At 44.4% G+C, this 11,234-nt stretch overlaps 1 protein-coding gene across 1 annotated transcript in view; it reads left to right on the forward strand.

Moving 5' to 3' along the window:
• SV2C (synaptic vesicle glycoprotein 2C) overlaps positions 1–10,491 on the forward strand; it is a 242,809-nt gene extending 232,318 nt beyond the window's left edge. Inside the window, exon 13 of the mRNA XM_019929228.3 lies at positions 8,072–10,491. Coding sequence (XP_019784787.2) covers positions 8,072–8,255 — 184 coding nt within the window. The 3' untranslated portion in view covers positions 8,256–10,491. The remainder of the gene's footprint in view (positions 1–8,071) is intronic.
• Positions 10,492–11,234: the final 743 nt, after the last annotated feature.

Genomic DNA, 11,234 nt, shown 5'->3' on the forward strand with positions numbered 1-11,234 from the left:
CTCTCCAACGTAAGCTAGTTGGACCAGTTGTGAGTGAGGGAGCATTCCTGTTCAGTTCTCCCCGGCTGCCCTTCTGTGTCCCTCTTCCACTTTGTCCATCCATGGCCTGTGTCCTCCAGAGCCTGCAACTGTCAGCTCCCCCTTCCCCAGTCAGCACTGCCTGTTGGAAACATCTTCTTCCTCTCCTCCTGCTTCTCCATCAGCAATGTGGAGGAAACCTGAATTCAGGTATGGACGCTACCAGAAAGCAGCTGGGTAACTTTAGATTAGTCCTTGAACCTTTCTGGAGCTTGGTGTTCTCATCTGAGAAATGAATGGGTGAGTCAGGCACAGTGCCGAGTATTCAGATTATCTCATTTAACCTTATTTAATCCTCTCTCCAACCCTACAAGGGTAGGTAGTTTTATTCCATTTTCAGGTGAGGAAAAGGAGCCACAGAGGGGGGAAAGTAACTTGCCCTGGATCCCTTAGCATCAAACCCATATGTAATGACCCTTCGGTGCAGCTCCCAGCACGGGCATACCTAGTCTGTGACATATAGAACCGTCCCAGTAGGTCTGGGGTGGGCCTCTGGGAATCAGTTTCTAAGAAGCTCACACAGTGTTTGGGATATACAACCGTGTCCATCAACCATGGCCTTAGACGAACTCCAGGTTGCCTCCCAGGGCTCACTTTCATTCTGTCATCATTTACCCTGGCCCAGGGACTCACTTCCTAGCGAGGTTTATCAGATAAGTGACAAGACACAAAGGCTTCCATTTTGACCTGAATATATTTGCATTTCAACAGGAACAAGCAATAGGATGACCCTTGTTGGTTGTGGGGAGGGAGGGAGTTGGAAGCCCACTTTGGACCCAGGGATTCCTATGGGCTCAAAACTGCAAGTAAGTCCTCCACTTGTTTGTGAGTAAGAAAAGCCCTGCTTGCAGGATGCCATCTTCCCAAATTAAGGAGGACACACACAGACCACACACCTATACTCACTGCTTAGATGAGACAAATTTTCTCTTCCTTTGAAGATCAGAAAGCAATTGAATTCAGTCTGTCCTGGTTTCAGAATGTGAAACTAGGGGTTTTTCCTCCACGAAAGCAAGATAATAGTCTGGCATCAATAAATAAACATGGACCAACTAATGTCCACTAAAATGCTCATTACATTTGGGATTAGCAGATATAAACTACTATATATAAAATAGATAAACAACAAGGTCCTACTCTATAGCACACGGAGCTGTACTCAATATACTGTAATGAACCATAATGGAAAAGAATATGAAAAACAGGCTTCGCTTGTAGCGTAGTGGTTAAGAATCCACCTGCCAATTCAGGGGACACGGGTTCGATCCCTGGTCCGGGAAGATCCCACATGCCACGGAGCAACTAAGCCCATGCACCACAATTACTGAGCCCTGCAATGAGAAGCCCGCGCACCACAATGAAGATCCAATGCAGCCATAAATAAATAAATAAATAAGAATATGTATATATATGTATAACTGAATCACTTTGCTATATACCAGAAACTAGCACAACATTGTAAATCAACTATACTTCAGTTTTCTTAAAAAATGCCCATTACTTATCGTATATTAACACATATATGTGGAACCTAGAAAAATGGTACAGATGAACCAGTTTGCAGGGCAGAAATTGAGACACAGATGTAGAGAACAAACGTATGGACACCAAGGGAGGAAAGTGGCGGGGGGTTGGTGGTGGGATGAATTGGGAGATTGGGATTGACATATATACACTAATATGTATAAAGTAGATAACTAATAAGAACCTGCTGTATGAAAAAATAAAATTCAAAAAAAAAGATATAGAGATTTGAATAGTAAAATTAACAATGTTGATTTAAAAAACTACCCATTACAGAAATATACTTCCAATGTATTTTGAAGATATCAGAAAATTCCTTAGTTCATTTCACAAGTATCCTATTCATCCCTGTGCCAGCCCTGAAGCAAGTTGAAATGAGTGAATGTGAAAGGCTACACAGGCCCACCCCAGAGATGTGGCCAGGATCTAAATAAGGCTAAACCCTGACAGGAGAGCCTTGCGGTTGGTACAAGCCAACCCTTAGGAGGGGAGCAGGAAGGAGGTCTGGTCCAGCAGGGAGAGTTTTCATGGCTGCCCAGAGTCCAACCAAGAGTTGGAAGAAAAGGAAATGAGGCAGGTTAGGTGAGAAACTGCCTCTAGTGAAAATGAGCTGTGCAAAGTTGAGTAAATAAGACAGCAGGCCCAGGGAGGGGAAAGAAAAGAGGTTGGGCGAAGCCTTCGGCGTTAATTCCTCTCCTGTGGGCCTCGGTGTTCCTGGTTGCCCTCGGTCTCCCCACACCATATCGTGAACATTTTCCCTTGGCTGTGTTGTACTGCGTGATATTCCCTAATGAACACATCCAAACAAAGGAGGTCCTATATATGAAGGTGTTCACGGCAATCTCATTCATGTTCCTCCAAATGTAGAAAGCTCTAATTATCCAATGGTATGGTTACAGAAATAATGGTTATGTGCTAAATCATTTCGTTTTAAACAAAACGCAAACAAACAGCTTTGGGAATGATTGGGGGGAAAGCAGAAAGCAAAGTTGTAGAAATCCTGTGATTTGCAAAAATATAGATATGATTGGAAGCACACTAAAGGAAATTCAGAACTGAAAACCGTTTGTTGGGGCTTCCCTGGTGGTGCAGTGGTTGAGAGTCCACCTGCCAATGCAGGGGACGCGGGTTTGTGCCCCGGTCCAGGAAGATCCCACATGCCGCGGAGCAGCTGGGCCCATGGGTCATGGCCGCTGAGCCTGCGCTCCGCAACAGGAGAGGCCACAACAGTGAGAGGCCCGCGTACCGCCAAAAAAAAAAAAAAAAAACCATTTGTTGGAGGGCTGGAGCAGATGTTTTGCTTTTGTAATTGCATTTTGTATATAACAGTAAGTCGAAATCAATTCAAAAGTGTAGGTATTTCTGGGAGAATTGCAGAGTGCTCAGCCCTGGATACCCCTTAGACTCACACAGGGCTTCTAAAAAATACCAATGCCTTGACTCCCAGTAGAGCAGTAAAGTCAGAAGTTCTGGAGCATGGCCCTAGGCATTGGTATGACCACATCACTGTGTTTTAAAAGCTCCATAAGTGATGTTTTGCGCACGGCTGGGTGAGGCTGTGGTTACACATGTCTGCACCGTAGTTCAACCAGGTTGCTATTCTAACCCCAAGTTGAGAACAGCTGCAGGAGGAAATGGGAAACTTGTTTGGGGACTGGAGGGAGGCAGGTCATTTGGCACTCAGGAAGGTTTTGGAGAAGATGTCTAAGGTACACCTGAGTGGGGTACCACGGAGGTACTTTAGAGAGATGTGAGGGTATTTTGAGAGCCAGAGAACACCTTTGTCCACATTCCATCCTCACCTGCAAGCTCTTCCTGTTCCTTCAAGACCAATTCTATTCTCATCCATCCCCTCTGAGAAGCCTTTCTTCAACTGTCTCCACCCACAGCGGGAGATCACTTCACATCCTCTATGCCCCTGTAGTAGCCTGTGGGTATCTTTATTAATGCACTTAGCATGTTGTGTTATCATGATCTCTCTGCACCTGTCTTAGTGTAAAAAGAGGCTTCATCTTATTAATTTTGGGGTCCCTGGTACCTAGTGCAGTGTTAGGCACATAATAGATGCTTAATGAATGACTGTTAATAAATAAATAAATGCATAGGAGATGTGTATTAGAACCATATTAAGAACCAATTTGCTCATTAGACAAATATTCAAGGGGTTTCTAGTGCTCTCAGCATTGTAGTCCAATTGCTCAGATGGATTCAGTGTTAAAATAGCTTTTTTAGATTAATCTGGGAAGCTAGCCATCATTTGTGTTATTGTTTCTATGAGAAAAATTAAATTCATTGTGTTTTAAATAGCCGACTCCCAGATGAATCTTTAGATCACATGTATTTCTGATTTTAGGACTGCCTGTACTTTCCAAAATGTCCCATGCTAAAGTAACTTCTGCCAATGACTTAACTGAGTTGTCTGGAAAAAGTTCATTTCCAGAGCTTAGACTAGACCAAAAGAATGCTCACACTTTACCCTTTAACAGGTGAATTCCATGAGCTGAGTCTGGATCTACACTCTACACAATTTCAGGCCTTTTCAAAATGTAACATTTAATTTTTTTTCCTAATTTCATCAGTCGATGGGTCAGCTATTTCAGCTAGTGTTTAAAACAATGGCTAACACCAGCATATGTACCATGTGCCAGGCGTCTAAGTGCTGTCATTATTCAGTGACCTTTTCGTCTTCCCAGGAGCCTCAAAAAACCTAGGGCTGACCCTGCATTGAAGTCAGAAAAACCAAATAAGAAAGAGGCTGGATGTGAAGGCAAAACTATCCTCACTATCCAGAATGGGGTCTCCTTTTCCTGGCCACCAATTTTTTTTTAATTTTTTATTTATTTTTTTTATTTTTGGCTGCATTGGGTCTTCGTTGCTGTACGTGGGCTTTCTCTAGTTGCAACGAGCAGGGGCTACTCTTTGTTGCAGTGTGCGGGCTTCTCATTGCGGTGGCTTCTCTTGTTGTGGAGCACAGGCTCTAGGCACACGGGCTTCAGTAGCTGTGGCGCGTGGGCTCAGTAGTTGTGGCTCGTGGGCTCTAGAGCACAGGCTCAGTAGTTGTGGTGCACGGGCCTAGTTGCTCCGCAGCATGTGGGATCTTCCTGGACCAGGGCTCGAACCCGTGTCCCCTGCATTAGCAGGTGGATTCTTAACCACTGCGCTACCAGGGAAGCCCTCCTGGCCACCAATTAAAGTATAAAACGATATAAATGCACTAGAACCCACTGCATTGTGAAGGCCCTGGAGAAGAAGCCACAGTGCAGCTGTGGTGAGGGTATGCTCTGGCGGCCCCATCCCCCATCAGCTGAGCCTAAGCACTGCAGCAAGCCTGCTGCCTGCACCAGCATCAGAGGGAGTTAATGGTGCAGGGAGAAGGAGCACCTTAATGGAATGGGGAACAGGGCTGCTGCAGTCACAGGGTACTGTTGGGAAAGGAATTTCCCTTTAAAAGATTTCAAGAAATAGGTTCAGCAAGAATGAAAACAAAGGATTCTGGCTGGAGAGGTAGGGGAACAAGGGATGGAACTTGTAAAAAGACAACAGATTATTGCATTCTTCCTCTTCGCTGCTTGTTGGTTAAGAGAAGACACAGAACATCTTTGGTCTGGAAAAAAAATGCAGTAGCTTTTCCTACTGCTGGGAAGTCAGTTAAGTCCAATTGGGCTCTGCCAGCTCTGAGCTCGCCACCCTCCAAGGCCTTGATGAGGACAAAGGGACTTGTGCTTAGGATGTCTGCAGAAGTTCATAACCTTCCTTTAAATAAGAACAAGGGAATAAATGAACTAAAAGCTTGTTTACTGAGAAACAGATAACCCCAAGGGAGAACCACTTGGAGAATAATTTTTCTAATACAACTGTGTCTCCTGTGTGTAGAAAATCACACCCTCCAGCTTCAATTATTTGAAGAAATAATTTACTTATCCAAGGAAAGGACAGTCATGTTTTCTGGAATGCCCACAGTAATTTAAGGAGGCTATGTGCTTTGTAGCCACACCAGATTATTATCTGAAGAACTGCCTCTGCTTGATCAATGAAAACGGAGATTCTTAAGAAATTAGAATTTGATCGTGTTTTTTAGTGGCTTCTGACACCAGATGTTCCTGATGCATCTCTCTTATTGCTGCTTGGAGATCTCAGGAAGTCGTCTATTCCTCTGTTATAGTTTCGGTAATGAAAGGAGATAACCGCCTGTATTTTTTACCCTGTTCTGAGTCGTACAAGAGGTTTATAGCTTGGCAAAATATGGTTATTTTAACCCAGATGTAAATTCCTCATGGCTCATTCTGAAGTTTTGTCATCAAGAGACTTCTTCATACAGAATGTTTCCCTTTCACTTATCAGCAACATACACGCTAGCCATTTTCCCCAGAACAATACAGCTTATCTCACTACCATGAGATGCATTGGGTAATTTATGACTCTAGAATCTAGAAACTAAAATGTAGTTTAAAAAAAGTGAAAGGAGCCGATCTGAAAAGGCTACATACTATATAATTTGAATTATATGACATTCTGGAAAAGGTGAAACTATGGAGATAGTAAAAGGATCTGTGGCTGCCAGGATTTTTAGGGCTGTGAAACTGTTATTCTGTACGATGCTCTAATGGTGGATACATGTCATTATACATTTGTCAAAGCCCATAGAATACACAACACAGTGAACCCTAATGTAAACTATGGACTTTAGTTCACAGTAATATATTAATATTGGCTCGTCAATTGTAGCAAATGTACTAAGATGTTAATAATAGGGGTGGAAGGTGAGGGGCTATATGGAGAGTCTCTCTTTTCTTCACTCAATTCTTTGGAGCCCAAAAACTGCTCAAAAAAAGTCTTTTAATTAAAAAAAAAAAAATAGTTTGGCCTCCTGGCCTCTCCATGGAGGTGGGGGTGGGGTAGATGATGATGTCATTCTGCTTAAGTCTTCTGTGGTACTCAGTGTGTAACCTCAAGCAATTTCATTTGAAAATAGTTATCAGTACATTAAATCTCCTTATCTTTCTGGTGGTTGTTGCTATTACTAGTCTCTTTCTTTAAAAACAAACCAAAAAGAAGAGGAAGAATACAAAATGAGCTTACCCTCCTCTCAAGAAGTTCCTGTTTTTCTCCGTCAGAGATTCTCTTACACCCCTTCCAAGATCCAAACAGTTGGCAACTTTGCAACACTGCAGAGGCCACTTACTCGACTTTCTAGGTGTCTCGGCCAAAAAAGAAAGGCAGTGCTTTTGCTGCCGTTTCTTAGGTCTGTTCTCACCAGCAAAATCAATGGCTCGGTTCCTACAGCACAGGAGGGGTGCTTATTCCTTTCTTATGGTATGGGAAGGGGAATGGCTGGATAATACCCACAGTAAATATCTACACATTGTAGAAAATATCACTAGGAATAGCATACGTCGTGAAGAGTAGTTGTTCTGACTGGCCAAAGGAAAACCTACAGTAAACAAATTTACAAATCAATCAAAGAAAGATGTGTACTAAGTACTGCATTTTACGGTATATAAAATGCATTTCCCTCTGGAGGGGGATAAAGGTATCCAACAGTTAACCCTGCATTCAGTATGCCTTTTATTACACACATATACCCGGTGACGGGCAAAAAATAGGGAGCCTGCATAAAGGCAGAGGAAATCCATATTACCTCATGATGTCAGCAGTATCCATACTCTTATGAACAAAATTAAATTTCTTGCCTAGAAAACCACAATAAAATTACATTCAACACCCATAAAGATAGTAAAATTTTTCTTTTCCAAAGAATGTCTTAAGAAATGGGATGTGTCTTATTCATATACCACGTGCCCATATTATATGTCAGCAGAGTTAAACAAGATCTTCTATGGGCCTACAATCTGATTTCCTCTGTAATATTGTCTTGGACTTGATTTCCCACCTAGGACTCTGGTGAGGGTGTAAGAAATGTGTCACTAGCTCATTGGTGGCCACCCAGCTCAGGGTTCAGTTTCTGCCCGCTACCAAAAACATTTGGAATAAGAGTATGATAGTTCACTTCCGTGGTACCAGAACGATGCAACTACAACCCAGTCATCCCTGATTTTCTCTGAAAGTTCCATGTACTTTAAGTATTTAAAACCTCACACACGAATTAAGCTAAGAGGAAATAGGGAGTAAAAAGTAAAATTTAAAGAAATACATCGTCATACATTTCAATTTAATGTAACTTTTCTGACTCCCTGAAATGTCCTTTCTCTTTCTCTTCACAATAAACACATGGGCAGAATAAGAATCAGTTGAGGTGGCAAGAAAGTCAACAGAGGGCTGAAGGAACAATACCAACAGCTGGGGTTCTCTACTTGCAAATGTGCTGACAAATATTTGATTACTTACTCTAAGGACGTACAAAACAGTCTACTTGAAGATCTTTGAAAATTGTCCTGGAAGACATTTGTGTCTAAAGTTGGACTCTTGGAAGACACTTTCTCAACCTTGTCCATATCTCTGTCCTTTGCAGGGCAACAGGCTTTGGCTTCTTGAATGCACTGTGCAAAGCAGCGGCCGTCCTCGGAAACTTAATATTCGGCTCCCTGGTCAGCATCACCAAAGCAATCCCCATCCTGCTGGCCTCCACCGTGCTCGTGTGTGGAGGACTGGTGGGGTTGCGCCTGCCTGACACACGAACCCAGGTCCTGATGTAATGGAAAAAAAGCCATCCATCCTGTGTTTCTTTCTGCTGCCGCGTGTCAACTCTCCCGACTGACTCAAGGCTCCAGCTTTTTCAGATATAGAAAAGCGGTCAAATACCAAAACACTAATTCTTGCTGCGACTAAAATGTAGATGCGTACCATCTCGCCCCTTAAATGTGATTTTGCAGTTTGTTTGTTTGTTTTCATGCATCGTTGTCTTTCCTAACTGTGATGCTACTGCCTCCCAGAAATCAGTGGAAGGATTTTTTAAATGTGCTGGTCAGCCGGGCCTTCCGGAGATTCTGCTCGCTGAAGGTTCAGAAGCTAAGAAGAGGGCTGGGCTGCTATAAGAGGACTGGGCTGCTCCTACTTCAATATTCACGGGAAAGATAAGTTGGCGTATTATCGCATTTGTGCTGAGAAGAGCGATTCTTTTTTTTTTCAAACAGAGTGATATTTCCTGTTTACTTAGAAAAGGACACCCAGCAATTCTTGCTGTTACAGCAGGGCCTTTCAAAAAAAAAAAAAAACCAACCACGTGACACCAAACAGAGCTGGGTGGGGCTCTTTCAGGCTTGACAGTTAACGTGACTGTCTCTGCTGACAAGAAAAATAGGGGCCGTGCTGTTGGCAGCAAAGATCTCTGAGCTGCACGAGCAGGACTTCTGCCAGAAAGCCCCCGGTGAAACTTCTGAAAAGTACGAGGAAAAGGGCCTGTAATTATGTCTGTGACTGGGGCATGTGGTTCAGAATATTAGAAAGTCAGAACTCAGGGGGATCGTGGACCGACATTCATCCCCACCCGCCACCCCACCCCCAGCTGCCATTGACCTTGTCAGGTAGCAGATTCAAGGGAAAAAAGCCACTTTCTAACTGGGTCTGCCCACCTGAGTCTGCCCTTCACCCAAACTCTCTCGTCTAGAGATTCTCAGTCATCTGAGTGGTTGTAAATTGAAAATGAGGAAGAAAGTCACACCGAAATCCATTTGTAAATGCCAAATGGTACCTCGAGGGGACCGGTTTCCTGAGGGACGGTACCCCTGGGAAGTTGACATTGGACTTCCTACTAGCAATGCGCATGGCCTGGCTAGGCCGGTGCACTGGTCGGTGTGTTCCTGGCTGCTGCATCTGTGTGAAATCACAGCCTGCTGTGCTCCAAGGGGCCCTCGGGCAGACAAGGGCAGCATCTCCCGGTGGGTCTGGCTGCTCGTGTTACCTCTGGAGTCTGCCTGGGCCTGAAGAGAGAGGTCGGCAGGACATTCCCACGGCTGTCAGCTCTGTGACCTTCTCACCCCTGGGGCTGCCCCTCCTCCACGCTGGTCCTTTTTCCTCATCTTTGAAATCTGAAGCCTCCAGGTAGACTTGCAGTGATGACCAGCAGCCAGGAATAAATCCCATATTAAAACAATAGTCCTTTTTTAAACTCTCGATGTCTTGTTAGAGGGTTATCCTTATTACTTATTGTAGGCGTTTCCAACAGGCCACGGCCCTGGGGCCTCCAGGAAGGGAGAGCCTTTGTTTCCAATAGTCATTACATTCAAAGACGTCTTAACCCCACAGACCACTCCGCCTCTCTCTCCCCTTCCGCCTGATCCTCCGAGAGCTCCAGACAGCAGAGTTGAGGCTCTGTGAAAAGCTTCTTTCATGAACAGAAGCCATTAATCGACTCTCCCTTGAAGTAATTCAGGCCTGTACAGGGGGGGCAGCCTGGTGTCGGGGGCTGGCCGGATGAGGGTGGTTCCCTGGGGATGCGGGCTCAGGGCCAGAGCATCAGGAAAACTCAAACCCAAAACTGCAAAGGTGGCAGGACGAAGGAGAATCAATAAAGACTAGACGAGCTCTATTAGAACAATATCGACAAAGCAGGAAAGAAACAGAACTTTTTTTCACCTCTGCCTCCTGGAATATTATTGGCAGACGAAGATGACAGTCAGACAACCCCCGAACGTATTCTGTGTGCTCTTCCATTCGTACTCATTTCCTCACCTCCCTACCCCTTGATTTATCTTCTTACAAAAGACATATCTGGGGACCTGAGCAGGTTTTTTAGTTGAATGTAGCATGTGTGGTAATAACTGCAAAAGTAATGTGTACCTCCGCCAAGCCATTCAAAAGACGAAGAGAAATGTGCATGGGTATTGCTGTCTGTAGCTCTTCCGCAGCAGTTAACTTTGCTTACTGGACTGTCTTGACTTTTAGAAATGTCTCCCATGTCTGTCGTAGTTCTAAATGCATCACATCTCCAGAGCACGGTCTACGTGGTATTTTATCTGAACCCTGGGTTAGGTCAGAATGGGATAAGCCAGCAGAACTGCACTGGATGAGACCTGCCACCACGCGTCCCCTTCAGAATGACCTTTCTTGACCTTCTTGTCACTTAATCCAAACCTCCCAGGTGGCCCAAGAGGGATCTCTTCTAATCTCCTGGACAGTCTGTGGTCACAAACCTTCTTGGTCACCACCTTTTCCACTTTCCTGCAGTGTCCCTGCCTCCTTCTCGTTGTCCCCATCACCGTCATTTTCCGTGAGAGAGCTCAAGTTCTTCCCAAAGTATGTGGTGTGGCCTGTCCAGCTTGTTCTGGGGTCAGCAGGATTAAGATAGAGCATGCGATTAAACAGAAACTCCCAGTTCTATCAGTGCAGCAGGCTGTTGGCACACGGACGTGCAGCCAGCAACTCATTTCACCTGCAGTAGAAAGAAAATGAGAGCATGTGCGCAAATGAAAGCCTAGGAAACACTCCCACTGGCTCCTGTATTTCCAACTCCTTTTCCATCTAAAATTTCCTAATATCTCTTTGAATCAATCCAGAATGCTCCAGAATCCTGTTATTATCACTGGTCCTCTCAGTAGGAAAAAATCCAGCTGCTCCAAACTGAAAGTCCTATACATTATACCCCCAGTAATGGGTCTTACCCTCCTGTCTTAACCTCCTCTCATTTAATCTCGCTGCCTTGGAAGCCGAACCCAGCAGCTAGTGGTCATCTTACA

This window comes from Tursiops truncatus, chromosome 3 (assembly GCF_011762595.2).
Source record: "Tursiops truncatus isolate mTurTru1 chromosome 3, mTurTru1.mat.Y, whole genome shotgun sequence".
Lineage (NCBI taxonomy): Eukaryota > Metazoa > Chordata > Mammalia > Artiodactyla > Delphinidae > Tursiops > Tursiops truncatus.